The 14,230-nt window shown below is 42.8% G+C and overlaps 1 protein-coding gene across 1 annotated transcript in view; it reads right to left on the reverse strand.

The window, feature by feature from the left end:
- LOC135532240 (intermembrane lipid transfer protein VPS13C-like) overlaps positions 1-14,230 on the reverse strand; it is a gene marked incomplete at both ends in the record, with an annotated part of 108,959 nt that overhangs the window by 23,285 nt on the left and 71,444 nt on the right. The window contains 5 exon segments of the mRNA XM_064959834.1: positions 774-921; positions 1,033-1,337; positions 11,365-11,532; positions 11,784-11,887; positions 12,093-12,209. Of these exon segments, the coding sequence (XP_064815906.1) occupies positions 774-921; positions 1,033-1,337; positions 11,365-11,532; positions 11,784-11,887; positions 12,093-12,209 (842 nt within the window).

A 14,230-nucleotide genomic window follows, 5' to 3' on the forward strand; every position in this document is an offset into this window, starting at 1 on the left:
AGGCAACTTCTGTATCCAGAGAACCACCAGCTGTCAGTGTTAGGGTCAGTGTTAGGGTCAGTGTTAGGGTCAGTACACCTACATTCATAGACTTGACTTGTCCTCTAGGGTTAGGGTCAGGGTCAGGGTCAGTGTTAGGGTCAGTAAACCTGCATTCATAGACTTGACCTCTAGGGTTAGGGTCAGGGTCAGTGTTAGGGTCAGTGTTAGGGTCAGTGTTAGGGTCAGTGTTAGGGTCAGTAAACCTACATTCATAGACTTGACTTGTCCTCTAGGGTTAGGGTCAGGGTCAGTGTTAGGGTCAGTAAACCTGCATTCATAGACTTGACCTCTAGGGTTAGGGTCAGGGTCAGTGTTAGGGTCAGTAAACCTACATTCAAAGACTTGACTTGTCCTCTAGGGTTAGGGTCAGGGTCAGTGTTAGGGTCAGTAAACCTGCATTCATAGACTTGACCTCTAGGGTTAGGGTCAGGGTCAGTGTTAGGGTCAGTAAACCTACATTCAAAGACTTGACTTGTCCTCTAGGGTTAGGGTCAGGGTCAGTGTTAGGGTCAGTAAACCTGCATTCATAGACTTGACCTCTAGGTTTAGGGTCAGGGTCAGTAAACCTACATTCATAGATTTGACTTGTCCTCTAGGGTTAGGGTCAGTGTTAGGGTCAGTGTCAGGGTCAGTAAACCTACATTCAATAGACTTGAGTTCTACTTGGACTTGTCCTCTAGGGTTAGGGTCAGGGTCAGTGTCAGGGTCAGTGTCAGGGTCAGTAAACCTACATTCATAGACTTGAGCATTCCTTGAACCTCTACTCCAGGGATCTCGTTGTACCAGGAAGAGGCCAGGTTCCGTTTGACCAGAAGCTCTAAATTGATTGGCTGAAGGATCTCGATGTCTGTCTGTGGGGAGCCTTGTTTCAGCGTGGTCCTATGGAGAGATGAATGAAGTGGGATTACCCAATCAGAGGACACACACACACACACACACACACACCCCATGTCCTATTTTAGCGCCAAACGTTTTAGTCTCCTCTAATACCTGGACAGTTTGAGCTGAGTGAGTTTGACGTCCATGGTGTCCAACACAGCGGGGAGCGAGAACCCTTCGGCCGACATCAGACTGAAACCGTTGCCCACGGTGATGAGCCCCAGGTCCACCACAAACGCATTGCGTGAGGTGGAGGACTGAGGGATGACGATGAGAGGGGCCTTCAGCTTGATGTCCATGGAGAGACGGAAGCTCTTCTGGGCGAAGTCCCTGACGCTGGAGGCCGCCTTCTCTGCTGCCTGGGCCGTGGCCACACTCACCGCCTCCTTGGCCGTCTGGAAGTTGTCCAGAAACGTCTGGGAGGGGGGCGAAGGACAGAGACCATGAAAACACTAACACAGCAGGACAGACACGCTGAGGTTCTGTATAGTGGTCTACTGGTCAGCCTGGGGGTGGGGGGGCGAAGGACAGAGACCATGAAAACACTAACACAGCAGGACAGACACGCTGAGGTTCTGTTTAGTGGTCTAATGGTCAGCCATGGTAAGTCTGGGGGGGGGGGCGAAGGACAGAGACCATGAAGACACTAACACAGCAGGACAGACACGCTGAGGTTCTGTATAGTGGTCTACTGGTCAGCCATGGTAAGTCTGGGGGGCGAAGGACAGAGACCATGAAGACACTAACACAGCAGGACAGACATGCCGAGGTTCTGTATAGTGGTCTAATGGTCAGCCATGGTAAGTCTGGGGGGCGAAGGACAGAGACCATGAAAACACTAACACAGCAGGACAGACACGCTGAGGTTCTGTATAGTGGTCTAATGGTCAGCCATGGTAAGTCTGGGGGGGGGCGAAGGACAGAGACCATGAAAACACTAACACAGCAGGACAGACACGCTGAGGTTCTGTATAGTGGTCTAATGGTCAGCCATGGTAAGTCTGGGGGGGGCGAAGGACAGAGACCATGAAGACACTAACACAGCAGGACAGACATGCTGAGGTTCTCTATAGTGGTCTACTGGTCAGCCATGGTAAGTCTGGGGGGCGAAGGACAGAGACCATGAAGACACTAACACAGCAGGACAGACACGCTGAGGTTCTGTGTAGTGGTCTACTGGTCAGCCATGGTAAGTCTGGGGGCGAAGGACAGAGACCATGAAGACACTAACACAGCAGGACAGACACGCTGAGGTTCTGTATAGTGGTCCAATGGTCAGCCATGGTAAGTCTGGGGGGGCGAAGGACAGAGACCATGAAGACACTAACACAGCAGGACAGACACGCTGAGGTTCTGTATAGTGGTCTACTGGTCAGCCATGGTAAGTCTGGGGGGGGCGAAGGACAGAGACCATGAAGACACTAACACAGCAGGACAGACACGCTGAGGTTCTGTATAGTGGTCTACTGGTCAGCCATGGTAAGTCTGGGGGGGGGGGCGAAGGACAGAGACCATGAAGACACTAACACAGCAGGACAGACACGCTGAGGTTCTGTATAGTGGTCTACTGGTCAGCCAAGGTAAGTCTGGGGGGCGAAGGACAGAGACCATGAAGACACTAACACAGCAGGACAGACACGCTGAGGTTCTGTATAGTGGTCTAATGGTCAGCCATGGTAAGTCTGGGGGGCGAAGGACAGAGACCATGAAGACACTAACACAGCAGGACAGACACGCTGAGGTTCTGTATAGTGGTCCAATGGTCAGCCATGGTAAGTCTGGGGGGGCGAAGGACAGAGACCATGAAGACACTAACACAGCAGGACAGACACGCTGAGGTTCTGTATAGTGGTCTACTGGTCAGCCATGGTAAGTCTGGGGGGGGGGCAAAGGACAGAGACCATGAAGACACTAACACAGCAGGACAGACACGCTGAGGTTCTGTGTAGTGGTCTACTGGTCAGCCATGGTAAGTCTGGGGGGCGAAGGACAGAGACCATGAAGACACTAACACAGCAGGACAGACACGCTGAGGTTCTGTATAGTGGTCCAATGGTCAGCCATGGTAAGTCTGGGGGGGCGAAGGACAGAGACCATGAAGACACTAACACAGCAGGACAGACACGCTGAGGTTCTGTATAGTGGTCTACTGGTCAGCCATGGTAAGTCTGGGGGCGAAGGACAGAGACCATGAAGACACTAACACAGCAGGACAGACACGCTGAGGTTCTGTATAGTGGTCTACTGGTCAGCCATGGTAAGTCTGGGGGGCGAAGGACAGAGACCATGAAGACACTAACACAGCAGGACAGACACGCTGAGGTTCTGTATAGTGGTCTACTGGTCAGCCAAGGTAAGTCTGGGGGGCGAAGGACAGAGACCATGAAGACACTAACACAGCAGGACAGACACGCTGAGGTTCTGTATAGTGGTCTAATGGTCAGCCATGGTAAGTCTGGGGGGGGGCGAAGGACAGAGACCATGAAGACACTAACACAGCAGGACAGACACGCTGAGGTTCTGTGTAGTGGTCTACTGGTCAGCCAAGGTAAGTCTGGGGGGGGCGAAGGACAGAGACCATGAAGACACTAACACAGCAGGACAGACACGCTGAGGTTCTGTATAGTGGTCTAATGGTCAGCCATGGTAAGTCTGGGGGGGCGAAGGACAGAGACCATGAAAACACTAACACAGCAGGACAGACACGCTGAGGTTCTGTTTAGTGGTCTACTGGTCAGCCTGGGGGGGGGGCGAAGGACAGAGACCATGAAGACACTAACACAGCAGGACAGACACGCTGAGGTTCTGTATAGTGGTCTACTGGTCAGCCATGGTAAGTCTGGGGGGCGAAGAACAGAGACCATGAAGACACTAACACAGCAGGACAGACACGCTGAGGTTCTCTATAGTGGTCTACTGGTCAGCCATGGTAAGTCTGGGGGGCGAAGGTCAGGGACCATGAAAACACTAACACAGCAGGACAGACACGCTGAGGTTCTGTATAGTGGTCTACTGGTCAGCCATGGTAAGTCTGGGGGGGGGGGGCGAAGGACAGAGACCATGAAGACACTAACACAACAGGACAGACACGCTGAGGTTCTGTGTAGTGGTCTACTGGTCAGCCATGGTAAGTCTGGGGGGCGAAGGACAGAGACCATGAAAACACTAACACAGCAGGACAGACACGCTGAGGTTCTGTGTAGTGGTCTACTGGTCAGCCATGGTAAGTCTGGGGGGGGGCGAAGGACAGAGACCATGAAGACACTAACACAGCAGGACAGACACGCTGAGGTTCTGTATAGTGGTCTACTGGTCAGCCATGGTAAGTCTGGGGGGCGAAGGACAGAGACCATGAAGACACTAACACAGCAGGACAGACACGCTGAGGTTCTGTATAGTGGTCTACTGGTCAGCCATGGTAAGTCTGGGGGCGAAGGACAGAGACCATGAAGACACTAACACAGCAGGACAGACACGCTGAGGTTCTGTATAGTGGTCTACTGGTCAGCCATGGTAAGTCTGGGGGGGGGCAAAGGACAGAGACCATGAAGACACTAACACAGCAGGACAGACACGCTGAGGTTCTGTATAGTGGTCTACTGGTCAGCCATGGTAAGTCTGGGGGGGGCAAAGGACAGAGACCATGAAGACACTAACACAGCAGGACAGACACGCTGAGGTTCTGTATAGTGGTCTACTGGTCAGCCATGGTAAGTCTGGGGGCGAAGGACAGAGACCATGAAGACACTAACACAGCAGGACAGACACGCTGAGGTTCTGTATAGTGGTCTACTGGTCAGCCATGGTAAGTCTGGGGGGGCGAAGGACAGAGACCATGAAAACACTAACACAGCAGGACAGACACGCTGAGGTTCTGTATAGTGGTCTACTGGTCAGCCATGGTAAGTCTGGGGGGGCGAAGGACAGAGACCATGAAAACACTAACACAGCAGGACAGACACGCTGAGGTTCTGTATAGTGGTCTACTGGTCAGCCATGGTAAGTCTGGGGGGCGAAGGACAGAGACCATGAAGACACTAACACAGCAGGACAGACACGCTAAGGTTCTGTATAGTGGTCTACTGGTCAGCCATGGTAAGTCTGGGGGGGGGCGAAGGACAGAGACCATGAAGACACTAACACAGCAGGACAGACACGCTGAGGTTCTGTTTAGTGGTCTACTGGTCAGCCATGGTAAGTCTGGGGGGGGCGAAGGACAGAGACCATGAAGACACTAACACAGCAGGACAGACACGCTAAGGTTCTGTATAGTGGTCTACTGGTCAACCATGGTAAGAGAACAATGACAGGGGACGTTATATATGTTATACATAACAAAATGTGAAACTAGGTGATGCAAATGTGTAACCTGAAACACCGTTTACTGGAAGTGAACTCACAAAGACAGAGGGAAGGGAACAACGGACGGAAGGAAGCAGGAGGATTTAGGTTACATAGGCCGTCATAAGAGGTTTTATGAAAAATGGCAGTTGAGTGAGATTTGCGTAGCATTTGAAATGAGGATTGAGATCGGTAGTCACGTTGTGCATGAAAAACATTCCCCCCTGTGCGACGACAGACCACAAAGTTCAGAGAGACGGCCAAAGTGCCAACGAGATTTAGAAGCAGGAGCAAGTGCCATTACAAAGCTGTTAACATGCCATCAAGACCGGAGCATCATGGTCAACTGGACAACTGACCAATCAAATAGTTTACCACACCGCGTCATCAACAACAGCTCTTTACATACAGCATGTCCACAGAGAAATATGTTTAGTCAAGATGTCATACATCCCAACAAATCACACATCAAGCTATAGTACCCACTCTGTCTCTACTCTATATAAATATATCACACATCAAGCTATAGTAACCACTGTCTCTACTCTATATAAATATATCACACATCAAGCTATAGTAACTACTGTCTCTACTCTATATAAATATATCACACATCAAGCTATAGTAACTACTGTCTCTACTCTATATAAATATATCACACATCAAGCTATAGTAACCACTCTGTCTCTACTCTATATAAATATATATATATATATCACACATCAAGCTATAGTAACCACTGTCTCTTCTCTATATAAATATATCACACATCAAGCTATAGTAACTACTGTCTCTACTCTATATAAATATATCACACATCAAGCTATAGTAACCACTGTCTCTACTCTATATAAATATATCACACATCAAGCTATAGTAACCACTGTCTCTACTCTATATAAATATATCACACATCAAGCTATAGTAACTACTGTCTCTACTCTATATAAATATATCACACATCAAGCTATAGTAACTACTGTCTCTACTCTATATAAATATATCACACATCAAGCTATAGTAACTACTGTCTCTACTCTATATAAATATATCACACATCAAGCTATAGTAACCACTCTGTCTCTACTCTATATAAATATATCACACATCAAGCTATAGTAACCACTCTGTCTCTACTCTATATAAATATATCACATATCAAGCTATAGTAACTACTGTCTCTTCTCTATATAAATATATCACACATCAAGCTACAGTAACCACTGTCTCTTCTCTATATAAATATATCACACATCAAGCTATAGTAACCACTCTGTCTCTACTCTATATAAATATATCACACATCAAGCTATAGTAACTACTGTCTCTACTCTATATAAATATATCACACATCAAGCTATAGTAACTACTGTCTCTACTCTATATAAATATATCACACATCAAGCTATAGTAACTACTCTGTCTCTACTCTATATAAATATATCACACATCAAGCTATAGTAACTACTGTCTCTACTCTATATAAATATATCACACATCAAGCTATAGTAACCACTGTCTCTTCTCTATATAAATATATCACACATCAAGCTATAGTAACTACTCTGTCTCTACTCTATATAAATATATCACTCATCAAGCTATAGTAACTACTGTCTCTACTCTATATAAATATATCACACATCAAGCTATAGTAACTACTGTCTCTACTCTATATAAATATATCACACATCAAGCTATAGTAACCACTGTCTCTTCTCTATATAAATATATCACACATCAAGCTATAGTAACTACTCTGTCTCTACTCTATATAAATATATCACTCATCAAGCTATAGTAACTACTGTCTCTACTCTATATAAATATATCACACATCAAGCTATAGTAACTACTGTCTCTACTCTATATAAATATATCACACATCAAGCTATAGTAACTACTGTCTCTTCTCTATATAAATATATCACACATCAAGCTATAGTAACTACTCTGTCTCTACTCTATATAAATATATCACACATCAAGCTATAGTAACTACTGTCTCTACTCTATATAAATATATCACTCATCAAGCTATAGTAACTACTGTCTCTACTCTATATAAATATATCACACATCAAGCTATAGTAACTACTGTCTCTACTCTATATAAATATATCACACATCAAGCTATAGTAACTACTGTCTCTTCTCTATATAAATATATCACACATCAAGCTATAGTAACTACTCTGTCTCTACTCTATATAAATATATCACACATCAAGCTATAGTAACTACTGTCTCTACTCTATATAAATATATCACACATCAAGCTATAGTAACCACTGTCTCTACTCTATATAAATATATCACACATCAAGCTATAGTAACTACTGTCTCTACTCTATATAAATATATCACACATCAAGCTATAGTAACTACTGTCTCTACTCTATATAAATATATCACACATCAAGCTATAGAGTAACTACTCTGTCTCTACTCTATATAAATATATCACACATCAAGCTATAGTAACTACTGTCTCTACTCTATATAAATATATCACACATCAAGCTATAGTAACTACTGTCTCTACTCTATATAAATATATCTCATCGAGAGAGGGGTCTGCTATAGTAACCACTCTGTCTCTTCTCTATATAAATATATCTCATCGAGAGAGGGGTCTGCTATAGTAACCACTCTGTCTCTTCTCTATATAAATATATCTCATCGAGAGAGGGGTCTGCTGTATCATGCTGAAGAACTTCCTGGTTTGTATGAAAGGGCCATTTGTCAGACTATAACCTGTCAGCGTTGTTAAATGGGGCATATCTTTGAGATGAGCGCTATGAAAACACAGCCATAAAACAGTGAAGCTTGGACCCGAAACGCCGACTACCTCTTGAAATACTACCGGCCTGAATTACCACTTCCTCTCTGCTGCTTTCATGTTGGTATCTGCATGGCAACTAGGTATCTGCGTGGCAACTAGGGATGCTTTTCATTTTTATGGTTTCGCCCACACAACCATCAACTTAAAAACGCACAAGGAGGAGTTGGAGGGGGTTGAGTTAGTCTGAACCCAGATCTGTTGGCGCCGTCTAGCCCGGACCCAGATCTGTTGGCGCCGTCTAGCCCGGACCCAGATCTGTTGGCGCCGTCTAGCCTGGACCCAGATCTGTTGGTGCCGTCTAGCCTGGACCCAGATATGTTGGTGCCGTCTAGTCCGAACCCAGATCTGTTGGTGCCGTCTAGCCCGGACCCAGATCTGTTGGCGCCGTCTAGCCCGGACCCCAGATCTGTTGGCGCCGTCTAGCCCGGACCCAGATCTGTTGGTGCCGTCTAGCCTGGACACAGATATGTTCCATTTCAATTCATTGGAAGTATCCCTGTCCTTAAAATAGGGCCCTAACCCTGTCCTTAAGCTAGGGCCCTGGGCGTAAGGTAGTGGTTAACAGTGCTGTGGTGTCTGGGTGTGATGAAGCTGCAGGGTGAATGCTGTAGTTTAGTGCTGCGTGCCATAATCTGTAGTTTAGTGCTGCGCTGCGTGCCATAATCTGTAGTTTAGTGCTGCATGCCATAATCTGTAGTTTAGTGCTGCATGCCATAATCTGTAGTTTAGTGCTGCATGCCATAATCTGTAGTTTAGTGCTGCGCTGCGTGCCATAATCTGTAGTTTAGTGCTGCATGCCATAATCTGTAGTTTAGTGCTGCGCTGCGTGCCATAATCTGTAGTTTAGTGCTGCGTGCCATAATATGTAGTTTAGTGCTGCACTGCGTGCCATAATATGTAGTTTAGTGCTGCGCTGCGTGCCATAATCTGTAGTTTAGTGCTGCGTGCCATAATCTGTAGTTTAGTGCTGCGTGCCATAATCTGTAGTTTAGTGCTGCGTGCCATAATCTGTAGTTTAGTGCTGCGTGCCATAATCTGTAGTTTAGTGCTGCGTGCCATAATCTGTAGTTTAGTGCTGCGTGCCATAATCTGTAGTTTAGTGCTGCGCTGCGTGCCATAATCTGTAGTTTAGTGCTGCATGCCATAATCTGTAGTTTAGTGCTGCATGCCATAATCTGTAGTTTAGTGCTGCGCTGCGTGCCATAATCTGTAGTTTAGTGCTGCATGCCATAATCTGTAGTTTAGTGCTGCGTGCCATAATCTGTAGTTTAGTGCTGCATGCCATAATCTGTAGTTTAGTGCTGCGCTGCGTGCCATAATCTGTAGTTTAGTGCTGCATGCCATAATCTGTAGTTTAGTGCTGCGTGCCATAATCTGTAGTTTAGTGCTGCATGCCATAATCTGTAGTTTAGTGCTGCGCTGCGTGCCATAATCTGTAGTTTAGTGCTGCGCTGCGTGCCATAATCTGTAGTTTAGTGCTGCGTGCCATAATCTGTAGTTTAGTGCTATACAACATGCCATAAACTGTACCTCATAAGGAGAGTGATACTGATAGCTATAAGAGGCCTGGAGAGAACACCACAGATTTACAGATACTGAGGACACTGATAGCTATAAGAGGCCTGGAGAGAACACCACAGATTTACAGATACTGAGGACACTGATAGCTATAAGAGGCCTGGAGAGAACACCACAGATTTACAGATACTGGAGGACACTGATAGCTATAAGAGGCCTGGAGAGAACACCACAGATTTACAGATACTGAGGACACTGATAGCTATAAGAGGCCTGGAGAGAACACCACAGATTTACAGATACTGGAGGACACTGATAGCTATAAGAGGCCTGGAGAGAACACCACAGATTTACAGATACTGGAGGACACTGATAGCTATAAGAGGCCTGGAGAGAACACCACAGATTTACAGATACTGAGGACACTGATAGCTATAAGAGGCCTGGAGAGAACACCACAGATTTACAGATACTGAGGACACTGATAGCTATAAGAGGCCTGGAGAGAACACCACAGATTTACAGATACTGAGGACACTGATAGCTATAAGAGGCCTGGAGAGAACACCACAGATTTACAGATACTGGAGGACACTGATAGCTATAAGAGGCCTGGAGAGAACACCACAGATTTACAGATACTGGAGGACACTGATAGCTATAAGAGGCCTGGAGAGAACACCACAGATTTACAGATACTGGAGGACACTGATAGCTATAAGAGGCCTGGAGAGAACACCACAGATTTACAGATACTGGAGGACACTGATAGCTATAAGAGGCCTGGAGAGAACACCACAGATTTACAGATACTGGAGGACACTGATAGCTATAAGAGGCCTGGAGAGAACACCACAGATTTACAGATACTGAGGACACTGATAGCTATAAGAGGCCTGGAGAGAACACCACAGATTTACAGATACTGAGGACACTGATAGCTATAAGAGGCCTGGAGAGAACACCACAGATTTACAAATACTGAGGACACTGATAGCTATAAGAGGCCTGGAGAGAACACCACAGATGTACAGATACTGGAGGACACTGATAGCTATAAGAGGTCTGGAGAGAACACCACAGATTTACAGATACTGAGGACACTGATAGCTATAAGAGGCCTGGAGAAATTGAAAAAGAAAGAGTTCAGATACAAAAGATAAACAAATACAAAAACAGGATAAATTTAAACAGTAAAAAAAAGGAAACAGCCTCTCAGAAATTAAAATAATGTTTTAAGTCTCCCTGGTAACATGAAAGGACTCCAATTGACCAAAACATCCTAATAACGTCCCCTTGCAACATAAAGAGCTGGTTTCCTGGACCAAGATGAAACCTATTTAAGACCGTGACCATTTAGAGAACCTCCATTAAAAGTACGTTTTAGAGGAGGAATAGGCTTCATCCGCGTGTAGGAAACAGGCACATAGCAAGACACATAGACATAACCCTTATACACGGTATCTGCTATTTCCTAAATGAATGACACAGGTACTATTAAACCATGTTCCACTCGGTGGGGAAGTTGATATCTCAACATGTCCTCCAGCTGGGACCAATTCCATTTCAATTCAGAAAGTAAACAACACTTGAATTCCATTTTTTATTTTATCCCGATTGAAAAGCATCGAAGGTCATTGGAATTTCTGTGTACTTCCTGAATTGATCTGGAATTGATAACGGAATTGAGCGCTACCCTGTTGTCAGCTCTCGATACCCATCCCTGAGGTTCTCCTCACCAGTAGAGACATGAGGAACTTGTGCAGATAGACGATCTGGATGCAGCCCAGCCTCATGGTAACCTTCCCGTCCACCTTGGAGGTGTCTGAGTAACCCTCTCCCTCCGTAGCGTTGGGATACAGGGACATCTGAAAGCTGAACACCTCCTCGCCCACGATGGAGACGGCCTACAGGATCACACCAGGACAGTACAGTATGACGATGATATACAGTCTCCCTTGTAAATTAAAACAGACTACATTACTACAAACTACCCCTTCAGCTCACTAACGATGTGTGTAATAACAGAACACGGTTGGCCAATGGTGTACTTATAGTACACCAATAGTACCAATAGTACCTAAACAAAACAAAAAAGTAGTTAACTGAGACAGGACCAATGGAATAATCCATTTTAAATCAAATTAAAAAAAATCACCTTTTTGTGGATGGTTTTGGGGTCGACATCCAGCACCACTATGTCCCTGAGCCTGGCGAACACCATTGTCTCTTTGGCTTGGACCAGCACCGACCCATCAATACCTGACGACAGATCAGTCAAGTACACAGTTAGCACACAGTTAGCACACAGTTAGCACACTGTATGTACATCACATGCAGAGATAACTGCAATAAACGTTGGAAGGATATTTTCCCAAACTGGATCAGTAAGTTTATAAGCAGCATAACCCCCCCCCCCACAAAAAAATAACAAATATTTCCTTTCAGATGATTGGTCACATCTTACCTTGTATTGTGATGTCAGCGATGTTCCGCCGGTCATCACACACCTCCACACGGAATGAACCCAGATTAGCAGACAGTTTGAAGTTGATCACATTGCTGTTTTTTGCTCCTTTCGACACTGAAGGAGGAGAACAATGAAACGACATTTGAACAGTTTAATACTGGTCTTTAATGGCCATGTGGTGCCCAACATACACTACATATAGTACAGTATACTATAGTTTGGTATATTACATACACTAAATATAGTACAGAAAGGTACAGAACAGTATATTATAGTATGGTATAGAACAGTATATTATAGTATGGTATATTACAGTATGGTATAGAACGGTATATTATAGTATGGTATAGAACAGTATATTATAGTATGGTATAGAACAGTATATTACAGTATAATATAGTATGGTATATTACAGTATGGTATATTACAGTATGGTATAGAACAGTATATTACAGTATGGTATAGAACAGTATATTACAGTATGGTATAGAACAGTATATTACAGTATGGTATAGAACAGTATATTACAGTATGGTATAGAACAGTATATTACAGTATGGTATAGAACAGTATATTACAGTATGGTATAGAACAGTATATTACAGTATGGTATAGAACAGTATATTACAGTATGGTATAGAACAGTATATTACAGTATGGTATAGAACAGTATATTACAGTATGGTATAGAACAGTATATTACAGTATGGTATAGAACAGTATATTACAGTATGGTATAGAACAGTATGGTATAGAACAGTATATTACAGTATGGTATAGAACAGAATATTACAGTATGGTATAGAACAGTATATTACAGTATGGTATAGAACAGTATATTACAGTATGGTATAGAACAGTATATTACAGTATGGTATAGAACAGTATGGTATAGAACAGTATATTACAGTATGGTATAGAACAGTATATTACAGTATGGTATAGAACAGTATATTACAGTATGGTATAGAACAGTATATTACAGTATGGTATAGAACAGTATGGTATAGAACAGTATATTACAGTATGGTATAGAACAGTATATTACAGTATGGTATAGAACAGTATAATATAGTATGGTATATTACAGTATGGTATAGAACAGTATATTATAGTATGGTATATTATAGTATGGTATAGAACAGTATATTATAGTATGGTATAGAACAGTATATTATAGTATGGTATATTATAGTATGGTATAGAACAGTATATTATAGTATGGTATAGAACAGTATATTATAGTTTGGTATAAAACAGTATATTATAGTTTGGTATAAAACAGTATATTATAGTATGGTATATTATAGTATGGTATAAAACAGTATATTATAGTATGGTGTATTATAGTATGGTATAGAACAGTATATTATATAGTATGGTATAGAACAGTATATTATAGTATGGTATAGAACAGTATATTATAGTATGGTATAGAACAGTATATTATAGTATGGTATAGAACAGTATATTATAGTATGGTATAGAACAGTATATTATAGTATGGTATATTATAGTACGGTATAGAACAGTATAGTATAGTATGGTATAGAACAGTATAGTATAGTATGGTATATTATAGTATGGTATAGAACAGTATATTATAGTATGGTATATTACAGTATGGTATAGAACAGTATATTATAGTATAGTATATAACAGTATATTATAGTATGGTATAGAACAGTATATTATAGTATGGTATAGAACAGTTTATTATAGTATGGTATATTATAGTATGGTATATTACAGTATGGTATAGAACAGTATATTATAGTATGGTATAGAACAGTATATTATAGTATAGTATAGAACAGTATATTATAGTATAGTATAGAACAGTATATTATAGTATGGTATATTACAGTATGGTATAGAACAGTATATTATAGTATGGTATAGAACAGTATATTATAGTATAGTATAGAACAGTATATTATAGTATGGTATAGAACAGTATATTATAGTATGGTATAGAACAGTATATTATAGTATGGTATATTATAGTATGGTATATTATAGTATGGTATAGAACAGTATATTATAGTATGGTATATTATAGTATGGTATAGAACAGTATATTATAGTATGGTATATTCTAGTATGGTATAGAACAGTATATTATTGTATGGTAT

The sequence above is a fragment of the Oncorhynchus masou genome, unplaced genomic scaffold (genome assembly GCF_036934945.1).
Source record: "Oncorhynchus masou masou isolate Uvic2021 unplaced genomic scaffold, UVic_Omas_1.1 unplaced_scaffold_1780, whole genome shotgun sequence".
In the NCBI taxonomy this organism is placed as follows: domain Eukaryota; kingdom Metazoa; phylum Chordata; class Actinopteri; order Salmoniformes; family Salmonidae; genus Oncorhynchus; species Oncorhynchus masou.